This window comes from Podarcis pityusensis (assembly GCF_964106645.2).
Source record: "Podarcis pityusensis genome assembly, chromosome: 8".
Classification (NCBI taxonomy): domain Eukaryota; kingdom Metazoa; phylum Chordata; class Lepidosauria; order Squamata; family Lacertidae; genus Podarcis; species Podarcis pityusensis.
In genome coordinates this window covers 10471788-10484703 of record NC_138033.1, presented here as the reverse complement: position 1 = coordinate 10484703, position 12916 = coordinate 10471788, and the positions used below count along the sequence as shown (strand labels likewise).

At 49.3% G+C, this 12916-nt stretch overlaps 1 protein-coding gene and 1 long non-coding RNA gene across 2 annotated transcripts in view; both read right to left on the bottom strand.

Annotated features, from left to right (window-relative positions):
- The window catches only part of LOC308484605, a 110899-nt gene that overhangs the window by 65614 nt on the left and 32369 nt on the right, over positions 1 to 12916 (bottom strand). The gene's annotated exons all lie outside the window — the stretch shown is intronic.
- On the bottom strand, positions 3059 to 10997 carry LOC308484494 (uncharacterized protein). Its single transcript, XM_081019507.1, has 4 exons — positions 10712 to 10997; positions 7717 to 7788; positions 5832 to 5912; positions 3059 to 3256 (listed from the first exon to the last, which is right to left on the bottom strand). The coding sequence occupies exons 1-4, from the start codon at positions 10890 to 10892 to the stop codon at positions 3141 to 3143; spliced, it is 450 nt and encodes a 149-aa protein (XP_080875633.1). The 5' UTR covers positions 10893 to 10997; the 3' UTR covers positions 3059 to 3140.

The following is a 12916-nucleotide window of genomic DNA, read 5'->3' as shown; positions in this document are numbered from 1 at the left end:
GGTACCACTTTCAGCTTACGAACCGTCTTCAAGGGCAGCCCCACGTAGAGCACATTGCAGTAATCTAACCTGGACATAATCACTGCCATCTTTTGATGGGGCCACAGCTGCTGAACCAGCCTAAGCTGGCGGAAAGCAGCAGATGTCAACATTGTCTTCACAGACAGTGCCCAGCCTGGGATCATTCCTAGACTGTGTACCTGGCCCTTCAGAAGGGGCGTGATCCCATTCAGGATCTGGCCTAAACTTTTATCCTGATGGGTAGATCTCCCGAGCAATAGCAATTCCATTTTATTGGGATTAAGTCCCCCTGCAACACACAGCCAAGGAAGGAGAATTAGCCTCTGACTGTTCCCTAAAAGATAAATTAGTGATCCAAAAACAGATTGCCCACATTTTTATCAAATCTCTCTCTCTTCCTCAACTTTTAAAAGATGCTTCCTCAGAATTCTAGGCTCTAGAGCAGGAGGTTGCAGGATCCCCAAGTCCCTTCAGCTCCGGCTGTCATGACCAATATGTAGGGATGATGAGAGTTGTAGCCTGTGAACATCCAGAGGTTTCCATGTCCCCCACGCCTGAGTTCGACGTTTACCTCTTTTTGCCCACCATTCTGTTAATCAACCAACAAAATCACCTAAATCTTGCAGCTCCAGTTTTACGACTTCACAATTTCCTGTGGTTAAGTCACATGGTTGTGGTTTGCAAACCTAAGTTGTAACCTTTGCTTTTTTTGTGGGTCGAGGACAACTTTTAATGATTTGTGAGCTGTCCTTAAATGGAAGCAAAATGCTTTGCTGCCAGATTTTATCATGTTGCCCCTCGGATGACACACGTCTGCCACGCAGCATGGAAGGGAAGCCTTTCTGGGTCAGAGTAAAAGGTCTGCATACTGGTTTGCTGGAAATCACAAGTGCGTAGAGAGAGGTGCTGTGCTTAGGCCCTGCTTTGGGGCTTCTTGCGAGCCACTGGCACCAACTCCAGGGAGCCCTGGGGGGGACGAGGACCCACAAATTTTTTGCTATAGGTGCCCGGCCTTACCTCTGCCGCTCTGGCACTGCAGTGGTGACTGGTCCTCTCTGTTCCTTCATTTGGTGCAGGTATTTTATTTTCAGTATAAACAGGACTCTGTTTTTGCGTCTCCACATGCACACACACACACAGAGCAAAGACTCTTGTTTCCAAAAGGGACAGGAGCGGGGTGGTCTGATCTTTCTCCCACTTTAAATTGCTCTCCACAAAGATGTGGAGGCAGTTCCAGATTTACGTATAAGCTAAACAAGCCCTTCAGCTTAGGGCCTCACTCTCTTGGGGCCCCCCAAAAAAATTAAAGGAAAAAAACCTGGATGTACATTTCCAAAATACAAGATAAAAAACAAATAAAATAGAACCTACATACAGCAACAGTGTTTTGTGTTGTGTAGGCTCCTATGATGTAAGTAATGGGCCCCACCTGCTAGTCTGCTCCCTAAAATATCACTAGTTTGCTCATTTCTATATTTAGGGTGCCTACATTCTGCATGGACTGGTTGCACGGCAAAATGTGCAAATGGCTTTAGATACCTATTAGGTCCCTAAATTACCTTATAGCATATACAGTGGTACCTCTGGATGCGAACGGGATTCATTCTGGAGCCCCGTTCGCATCCTGAAGCGAACGCAATCTGTGTCTGCACATGCGCGGGTCGCCACTTCCGCACATGCGCGTGACAGCATTTTGACCGTCTGCGCATGCGCGAGCGGCGAGACCCGGAAGTAACGCACTCCGTTACTCCTGGGTCGCCGCGGAGCGCAACCCAAAAATACTTAACCTGAAGCTAATTCAACCTGAGGTATGACTGTATTCAACACAAAAACCAGCAACCATTTGTTGTTGACAAAGGACAGCTGGACATATAAAAGGGCCCAATTACCTTCAGTAGCTGAGGGCCTCATCAAACCAAAATAAGGCTCTGTGTGGAGGAGAGGAAAAGGGGAAAACCAGGACATTTTGGGATCAAATCAGAAACTGGGATGGCTTCTGTAATTCACGAACCCGTCCCTGGGGAATCAGGATACTTGGAGGGTATGGTAGTGGTTGGTGTGTTGGATTAGGACCTGCAAGACCAGGGTTCAATCCCCTTCTTGGCTATGAAGCTCCCTGGGTAAACATAGGCCGGTCACTGCCTCTCAGCCTCACCTACCTCGCGGGACCGTTGTGGGGAAACGAACAAAGTAAAGACAGCCAGTACCGAAGAGGGATTTGTTTTATGGTTAACACAAAGAATTAAGCTGTGTGCTTGTCGGGGCAGAGAAAGCTACAAGGGTATTTCATATTTCAAATATACATTCTTTAAAAAACCAGAAGCATTTTACTTGGTATTATAGGCCAAGACATTAATAGACAAGATGTCAAACTGTTCTTATATGCAACAACAGCGGCAAGAGTATTGTTAGCCCAGAAATGGAAGCAAGAAGAAATTCCGACGAAAGAAGAATGGCAGACGAAATTAATGGACTATGCAGAGTTGGACAAAAGGACAGGAAGGAATCGAAACCTGCGGGACCAGAGATTTACAGAAGATTGGAAGAAGTATATGAATTATTTGAAGAGCAACTGTAATCAACAAATTACGCTAGTAGGACTACAAGACGTTTTGTAAGGAGAAATATACGAAGCGTTTCAGAGTAGAAAAAGATAGAGATATTGGTTATGAGTTCGAAATGTAATAGAAGAAGAAGAAGAAGAAGAAGAAGAAGAAGAAGAAGAGGAGTTTGGATTTGATATCCCGCCTTTCACTCCCTTTAAGGAGTCTCAAAGCGGCTAACATTCTCCTTTCCCTTCCTCCCCCACAACAAACACTCTGTGAGGTGAGTGGGGCTGAGAGACTTCAGAGAAGTGTGACTGGCCCAAGGTCACGCAGCAGCTGCATGTGGAGGAGCAGAGACGCGAACCCGGTTCACCAGATTACAAGTCCACTACTCTTAACCACTACACCACACTGGGAAAATAAGAAATGCATACTAAGAGATTAGATTGGAAAATTTGCAGACAGGACTGATGGAAGTCAAAAAAATTGAATAAGATGTAAAAGTATGTTTAATTACTGTTGAAAATGATATGTTAAAAAACTAATAAAATTTTACGTTAAAAAAAGAGAAAGCTACAAGGGTATGGCCACCCGCATCATGTGGCACTTATTCACAAACGCCTGGCACCGATGCCTTCTCTGGTGCAAATGCCGCTTCGCCAGGCCACGGTGGTGGCGATGGTGCTGTTCTGCAAAAAAAGAAGAAGGGACAGTTTATATCTTCCCTTCTGATGCTCTTGCTTAGTGATCAAGCATCTGCTTTGCATAATTTAGCTGTTCAGTTCAACATCTGGCATCTGCAAGGAAGGTTGGGAATGACCCGTCTCTGGAAACCTGGAGAGCTGTAGTTTTTGGACTACAATTCCCATCATCCGTGACCACTGGTCCTGCTAGCTAAGGATGATGGGAGTTGTAGTCCCCCCCCAAAAAACAGCTGGAGACCCAGTTTTGAGAAACACTGACCTAGATAGACCAGTGGTCAGTATAAGGCACATTCCTATGTCCCTGCCCCTTTTACACAGGTTACCCCACTTCAACTGCCATGCACTCTGTTTGGGGCTTCCCTTGCATTTGATCTGGACGCTGCAGCTAGCGCAGAATGCTGCTGGCAGGAGCGAGACCCTGGGTTGAGCCAAACTTCCTCTTGTCCCGCTGCTTTCCTCCGGGGGGAACCACTCTTTAGTGCTCAACGGGAGCAAATGGCAATTCGGGGTTTTTCCAAATTGACGTTTGCTCCGATCTAGCTGTAAAGAGCAGGTTTTCCCTGGGAAAGGAGCGGATCAAGGGGGAAACCATTCGGACCCTTGTCTTATAGGCAAGTGGAACAAGTGGGAGTGTGTATGAGCCCACCAGACCCAACCCCCCCCCCCGCATAAAACACCTCTGCTCAGAGATCTGAATTGCTGAATTGCTACTGGGACAAAATCAAGGTGTTACTATTTGTATATTAATCCCTTAACAATTCGGGAGCAGTTGACTAGTGAGATCACCTTACCTGATGCAGTGCTGTAGCTAGGGGAGGGGGCCAGCTGGTCCCCCCCCCCCGGTGAAGCCTCCAGAGGGGCGCCCTTGAGGCTCCCAGCCTCTGTGTGTGTGTGTGTTTTTACACAAATGCGCTTGGGGTCAGTGTGCCAAACTGGGTCTTTGACCCAGGTGAAATAAAGCCTAGTTTCGCCCCTGCCCAATGTATGCTCTCAGTCGCTTTGATCTGTAGAACAAACACTTTTTACAGGGGTCACATAAAGCTCATTCACAACTAGGTCGCTCCCAGCCCTGGATTGAACCTGGGACCTTCTGCATTCAAAGCAGATGCTCTAACTTGGAGCTACAACCCTTTCCCAATGGTTAGGCATGGCTGATTTAAGCTTAAAGGTAAAGGGACCCCTGACCATTAGGTCCAGTCGCAGACAACTCTGGGATTGCGGCGCTCATCTCGCTTTATTGGCCGAGGGAGCCGGCGTACAGCTTCCGGGTCATGTGGCCAGCATGACTAAGCCACTACTGGCGAACCAGAGCAGCGCACGGAAACGCGTTTACCTTCCTGCTGGAGCAGTACCTATTTATCTACTTGCACTTTGACGTGCTTTCGAACTGCTAGGTTGGCAGGAGCAGGGACTGAGCAACAGTAGCTCACCCCGTCGCGGGATTCAAACCGCCAACCTTCTGATTGGCAAGCCCTAAGCTCTGTGGTTTAGACCAGTGGCGTAGCGTGGGGGGTGCCAGGGGGGCCGGCCGCACCGGGCGCAACATGGGCGGGGGCGCGCTCGCACTAGCAGCTCTCTGCCCCTACTAAAATCCACGGGTTAGGGAGCCCGCGCTCGCTCGGCTTGGCGAGGAGGTCGCGGAAGGGGGAGAGCGAAGCCTTCTGCCGCGGGCAAAAAAGCCGGGTGGGCGGGCGGGCTGGCGGGGGTCTGGCTGCGCCTGCTGCTGCCGGTGCAGGGCAAGGCAAGCAGAGCGAGGAGGAGAGAGAGGGGAAGGGGGGGGGGAAGCAGCTAGGAAACGCTGCGGTGTGGAGGAGGAATCAATTAAGGAGAGAAAGCGAAAAGCCTTGGAGAAAGGGAAAAAAGGAAAGAAAAGAGGCAGCTCCAGGAGAGCGCGGGGGAAAGAGAAGCCTCGCTGCTGCTGCTGCTTGGGAGAGTAAATTACTGTACTTGCCTTGCCCCGGGTTAGGGGGCGCAAATTATTTGCCTTGCCCCGGGTTAGGGGGCGCAAATTACTTGCCTTGCCCCGGGTGCTGATAACCCACGCTACGCCGCTGGTTTAGACCACAGCGCCACCCATGCTTACAGGGCCACAAATAGGAGATACAGTGGTACCTCAGGTTACATACGCTTTAGGTTACAGACGCTTCAGGTTACAGACTCCGCTAACCCAGAAACAGTACCTCGGGTTAAGAACTTTGCTTCAGGATGAGAACAGAAATTGTGTGGTGGTGATGTGGCGGCAGCAGAAGGAGCCATTAGCTAAAGTGGTGCTTCAGGTTAAGAACAGTTTCAGGTTAAGAACGGACATCCGGAACGCATTAAGTACGTAACCAGAGGTACCACTGTACAAGCACAAACCATACAGAGTTGAGACTGATCTGGTTAGGGGACCCACGTGTTGACTACAACTCTCCCCCCCAATCAATGAGACTCTAGTTGCCTAGGATACACAATAAATTATCTCTCCCCTTTAAAGTCTTTTTTTTTGGGGGGGGGGAGGATAAATGTTTCCCATTCATCTTATCTCTAAGACCAGCCTTATCTAAAGGTATTTTGTTACCTGGCAGAGACAAACCGGTAAGGATGCCATCGCAAGGACACAGCCGTCTGTGTTTCTTTGGATTCCGGGGCCCACGCAGGTCTAAAACGACATAAGCCAACAAAGGATGAGTAATTAGGTATGGTAACTGGCAGTGGGAAGAGGCAAGTGCAAGATTTGGGATGGAGGAGTGCTTTTATGGTCCTCACACCCCCATAACCAGAAAGGGTTAGGGCACGCAAGCAGAATATCGCAGAGCGCTCCTAACCCTAGAACTCGTGGACATCCAAAGAAACTGTATGCACATCGTTAAACTGTGGAACTCCTTGCCACAGGATGCAATCAGAGCCACCAACTTAAAAGGTAAAGGTAAAGGGACCCCAGACAATTAAGTCCAGTCGCAAACGACTCTGGGGTTGCGGTGCTCATCTCGCTTCACGGGCCGAGGGAGCCGGCGTTTGTCCGCTTCCGCAGACAGTTTTTCCGGGTCATGTGGCCAGCATCACTAAGCCACTTCTGGCAAAACCAGAGCAGTGCACGGAAACGCCGTTTACCTTCCCGCCGGAGTGGTACCTATTTATATACTTGCACTGTGTGCTTTCAAACTGCTAGGTTGGCAGGAGCTGGGACCGAACAATGGGAGCTCACCCTGTCACGGGGAATCGAACCGCGACCTTCCGATCTGCAAGCCCAAGCAGCACAGTGGTTTAACCCACAGCGCCACCCGCGTCCCTGAGCCACCAACTTAGATGGCTTTGAAGGAGGGCTGGACAAATTCAGGGAGAGGGCAGACAATGGCTACTGGTCCTTGTGGCTCGGCTCTGCTTCCACGCTTGGAACCAGCAACACTTCTGAATACGAGTTGCCGGAAACCACGAGAGGGGAGGGTGGTCTTGTGCTGGGGTCTCGACTGAGGGTTTCACATAGGCCTCTGGGCGTGAGAAGAAGGATGTTGGACTAAATAGGCCATTGGCTCTTCTTAGGTTCCTAGGCTAGGGGTGTTGACTGCAGAGACGTCTCGTGAAAGCGAGCCAAACCACGTGCAATTCCTCCTCTGATGTCCCATCCTCTTCCAGTTCTCCATTGTGGGAGTGAGCCAGGGGTGGTTCTCCAGATGTTCTTCAACTCCCATCAGCCCCAGCCAGCATGGCCAATGGTAGGGGATGATAGGAGCTGGAGGGCCATAAATGACATCTGGAGGGCCATAGATTAGTCACACAGTTTTCCCCATTCTCCATAGATGAGGTTCCACCGTTATGTTCTGAGTTAATCCATAGGAGACCATGCTGAGTCCCAGCCTCACTCACTAATGACGAGAAAACCCCCAATCTGATTCACTCGCTTTTAAAGATGCGCCTCTTCACAGAGGCTTTTCCTTCACCTCTCCAGCAGGAATTCCCTGCTTTAATTACTGCATTGGTTTGCTTCATTGCACATTTTAACTACGGATGCTCACATTTTAATTTTTAATGGGATTGTCTGTGATTTTAATTATGGGCGCTTTATATTTAAATGCTTGCGTAATTGGTTGGTTTTTTTAATAAGACCGCTTCGAAGCCTAATTTGGCGTTAGGCGGCGTCTTGCTGCATTATTAACCGTCAACATTAATTGTTCTTAATTAACGAACGATGACCCATCATCCATCTCCGTTTTTCACACTGGGAAATTTCAGAGTCAGATTACAGTGGAGGGGGGGACTCGGGTTTGGTTTGTGGCGCTCTCAAACCAAGCGACGAGCCTGAGTGATTTGTGCAAGAGGTTACAGGTCAGATCTTATTCGAATGCCACACCTCAGCAACAAACAGGCGAGGCCAGCTATTGCAGAGGAAACTGAAAGCGGAACTTGGGGTAGAGAGTTTCCATATTCTCAACTGTCGGGGTTGGTGATGCAAGAAAGAGACTCACCGGAACAACTGCAGGGCTGGTGGCCTTCCTGGTCTGGCTCTCCCCCCTTGTGGCCTGAACGGAATCTTCTACCTGGCAGAGAAAAGGGGAAAGATGGTCAATTGGGTAAACTCTGTTGTAAACAAAAATGGCCCTTTCCCCCTTGTGGGGTATCCAAGAACCCATATAGAGTCCTTACATAGGTTCCCTATTGGTAGGAGAGAATAACAGAGGCCAACCAGAGAATATTGAGAAGCAAAGCAGCTAGTAAGCTTGATCTTTATTGATCTGTTGCAACAGGGTGCTCCCCTCACCCGCAGGAGAGGAGGAGGAACCTAGAAAAATGGCACGCAAGACCTTATAAAGACTTTTGAAATTGCCACCCTGTAGATCAAGACCACCCCCAGAAACATCATACCTACATCACAGAAGGTGTGTAACCTAAGCCCACCCCTCAGATACATCACACCTACATCACAGAAAAGGCGGTCTAAACAGAAATTTGAATGTTGTTTTTCTCCTGTCCTTGTTTATCTCCTGTCTGGCAGGTTACCTGTTAATAGTCACTTGATTGGGAGCCTGGCCAGTCTTTTGTAATGATAAATACTTAGTTCCTGGGCCAGGTCACAGGCTCACACCCTATTCATATCTTAAATGTGCCCTTAAGACAGGATTTGTGAGGAAAGAGACAATGGGGAGGTTTCCCACTTTGACCTTGCAGAGAAAACATTTGCTCAGTTTAGGAATCAAAATGGTTCCAGGTGGATCTTCCTGTGCTGATCTATGTACGTGCTTGGTTGGTATGCTTATGAACATTACCATATATCTAAGACCTCAAAATTCCTAGCACAGCTCCGAACAGCATGACAGCTACTCTGAGAACGAGGGTGGGTTATTTATATGGAGTAACAAGTTAGATTTCGAGACACAGAAGGATAAGTTTCCCCCTGCTTCTCCCCACTGTGCCCTCTGCAAAGCCACTCTGGAGAGTCATAGCCCTCTCCTGAATGATGCTGGAGGAAAGAAGATGGGGGATTTTTTGCTGCCATGAACTTCCTTGCGTCCCAAGACCTAATAATAATAATAATAATAATAATAATAATAATAATAATAATAATTTTTTATTTATACCCTGCCGTCCCCAGCCAAGGCCAGGCTCAGGGCAGCTAACAACCAATAATAAAAATGAGTTGAATGAATACAACTTAAAAACAAGATTAAAATACAACATTAAAACATTAAAACAATTAAAATATTCTGAGTGACTCTTCCCTCTCGCAGCAGTCTCTGCCCGCTCTTCTGTCTCGAGAGGGGAGAAGAATCATAGAATCGGAAAGGGTCCCAGGGGTCATCTAGTCCAACCCTCTGCAATGCAGGAATCTCAACTAAAGCATCCACGACAGATGGCCATCCAGGGATGGTCCTGGGGGAGAAGAGGATGGGAAACTTGTTTCTTAACTTTCCACCTCATATATCATGGATGGGGTGGCTTTTCGGCCTAATGCGGCCCCCATATATCTCTGTCCGGCCCCCGGGATTCTCCTTGGCCATTACATTTCGCCAGACCATGCCCCTTACCGGTCCTGCTCAGTGCCTTCCTTGACTGTTTTTTTCCTAGCTGTTATGTGCCTTTCAGTCAGTGTGGTGTAATAGTTGGAATGTCAGACTAGGATCTGGGTTCGAATCCCAACTCACCCATGAAGTGGAAACTGTGATTCTATATGGAGAGCCCTAGACTGGGGAAGGCTAGTTTATTCTAACAGCATTTCTCCAGCATTGGCAAACCTCAAGCCCTCCCAACCCAGGACCACCCTGAGCTGGGAAGGGCAAGGGATTGAGCCTGGCACCTTTGGCTGGCAAAGCGGGATGTTCTGTGCCATGCTGACCCCTTTCCATGAGAACCAAAAAGCAACCTCTCTAGACAATGGAATGACTCTTCTTTTCTTATCTCTGCGGCTGCAATCTCCTTTGTGACGCAGCTGAATGTACGTGTGTACTCCATCCATTTTCCTCCCTCCATGCGGCCCAGGGCACTGGCAACCCACGCTATGCCACTGGGACCTGCAGGATCAGGCCAATGGCCCACCTAGTCCAGCATCCTGTTCCCAGATGCCTGTGGGAATCCAACAAGCAGGAGCCAAACACAAAAATATTCTCCCTCTGCTGCGCCTACCAGCAACTGGCTTTCAGGAGCATTACTACAGAGGCAGATTTACAGCAGCGCAAACGCTGCCATCACACCGGGCATGCAGCCAAGGAAGGTGCCTTCTCCCAGCCCAGTAAGGGCTCCTGCCTCCTTCCCAAAGACAGGCAAGCAAAGCCCTTACCGGGCTTGGGGAAAGAGGTAGGAGGGCTCTAGGACCTTGCCAGAACCTCATGTCTCCTTCCCAAAGCCTGGCTTAAGCCGGTGCCACAGAGGGCTGGAGGGAGGGCGTCAAATGGCCTCGCACAGGGCGGCCTATTACCAGGATCTGCCCCTGCATTAATGCCTCCAGCTGTGAAGACAGAGCACAGCCATCATGGCTAGTAGCCACCAGCAGAATTCTCCTCCACAAATCTGTCCAATCCTTTCCCGAAGCCATGCAAATTGGTGGCCATCGCTGCGTCCTGCAGCAGCGGGTTCCGCAGTTCACCTGCGCCCACCAAAGGGGAAATAATAATAATAATAATTTATTATTTATACCCTGCCCATCTGGCTGGGTTTCCCCAGCTGCTCTGGGCGGCTTCCAACAAAGTATTAAATACAGTAGTCTGTTAAACATTAAAAGCTTCCCTAAAGAGGGCTGCCTTCAGATGTCTTCTAAAAGTTTGGTAATTATTTTTCTCTTTGACATCTGGTGGGAGGGCGTTCCACAGGGCGTGTGCCACTACCGAGAAGGCCCTCTGCCTGGTTCCCTGTAACTTAGCTTCTCGCAGTGAGGGAACCGCCAGAAGGCCCTCAGCACTGGACCTCAGTGTCCAGGCAGAATCGACGTAGCGATTCCTCCGCCTCCCAGTTTCCATCCTCCCCTCTCACCTTTATCCTTGGCCGTGCAGCAAAGGATGCTGAGTGACAGCAGCAGGAGAGTCAAAGCTAGGAATCGGCACATGGCAAAGAGCGGCGTCCGCGAAAGTCTGCAAGGCACAAATTTGTAGCGACGAGAGATCTCTCTGCTTGCACCGCTTTTTGAGTCAACTCCCTTTGTGCTTGATGTCATTTACGGGAAGAGTTGGGGAAGAAAGGGATTATTTCGGGGCAGGCCCTGGATCACTGGAGCAGAAACGCTCTCCTGTAACACGTTTGTTTATTTGGAGAGAGCAGCTTTCAAAAGCTCCTGGAAGTTTCGAGATGCATATTTTGTGAAGAGGGAAATCTCCCATCAACCCGTATACACATACAGCTTTTGTACCTGGCAGTTGGCAAATAGCGCGGCTTGCCAAATTCAGATCAGAGCGACAGACACAAATAAAAAAGAGTAGATCATATTACTTCCCGGACTTTTGGGCTTCGTGTTTCAGCTCGGGGAATTTTTCGAACGAAAGCAAAGCTATCAGAGGATAAAAATACAAAAGAAGAGGGGAGGGTACCTTCCCCCACTCCCAGTCCAAGGCCGACCCCCACCCTCACCTGGGGCAAAGAGGAGGGGCCAAAAGGAAAAGTGGGCAGGGCAACAAATGTGAGTCTTTGCTATGTACAATGGACTATACTTCAGGAACGAAGAGGTTTCCAAACATACACACACCCCATTCCACCAAAGCAGGCAAGAGGCATTCAAGGACATATTCCAGCCAGGCAAAAAGCACTTGAGGCGGATGCCCTGGGGCAAGTCCCAAGTACGGATGGGGGAGCCATTCGATTCAGTCTCCATCGAAAGGCCAAGTTACCTACTTTGCACTTTCAGTACACAAAGAGGAGCTCAGCCATCCTTCGAAATTCAAGGATGGGGCTGTAGTTTAAGAGTGGATTGGCTGGTTTGACAAGATTGATAGAAACCAATTGCATACCCTCCAACATTTCTCCAATGAAAAGAGGGAGGTCCCGTTCCATAATGATAATTTTTACTATTTATGCCCCACACGTCTCACTGGGTTGCCCCAGCCACTCTGGGCAGCCTCTGACACATACAAAAACATAATAAAACATTTAAAAAAACTTTCCTATACAGGATTGCCTTCAGACGGCTCAGGGGCTGGAAAACTCCATACCCTCCAACATTTCTCTGATGAAAATAAGGACGCCCTAAGGGAAAGCGGGACATTCCAGGATCAAATCAGAAACTGGGACGGCTTCTCTAAATCAGAGAGGTCCCTGAAAAATAGGGACACTTGGAGGGTCTGCAGTTGGAGAGTGACATTCGAATATGGAAGCAAAATGGAGGGCAGACGGAAGTGTGGGGGAAGAGAATTCTCCCAGAGTGGGGCCACAGTCAGCCATAATGTGCAATCTCCACTGAATCTATGATTTTATGAGGTGATATCCTGGTTGATGGGCCATTGAGGAGAACAAAGTAAAGAGACTCTGTGTGAGGACCCTCCAGTGGTGTAGCATGGGTTGCTGGTGCCCGGGGCAGAGCAAGTCTTACACCCCCTGGTGGACCGGGCAGCTGGGGTGGAGGCACGTACCAGGGGCGTGTGCAGAGCCTGCGAGGCACATGGCTGCTGGCACAGCTTCTGGTGGTGGCTGTGGCTGTGCACCTTCTCAGTTTGGCAGCTCCACCACCTCCCAGCTTGGGCAGTCCGAGGGCGGGGCACACAGCTGTTGTACCTGGTTGCACCCCTTCAGAATTTTGTACCTGGGGCCACAGCCCCCTGCCCCTCCTCGCTACGCCCCTGGGCCCCTCCTCTAGCTTGCAGTTAGTTAGAAGGACGAAGCAGAGTTTAGAGTTTGCCGGTGACAGAAAAAGGAGCAAGCTGGAGAGAGAGTCAGTCAGAGCAGTGCTTGAGAGCAACGTTTTGGTTTCTGCTTGAATCCAAGGCTGTGGTTATAGGAGAAACAAAGACCCTTTGGGGTGTTGGTGCTGTGAACCCCTCCAATGCAGGTTCAGGTGGTACATAGGGGTAAATAAACCATATATCCTAAAGACACCACAGTCTCCTCTGTGCCTTATTCCCAAAAGGAACCACGAACCCTGGCCTGGAACCCCTGGGATCTTGCACCACTCAGAGACTGGGCTGGCGTGTAACAATATCATAGTATAGTATTGTTGCTGTTGTTTAGTTGTTTAGTTGTTTAGTCGTGTCC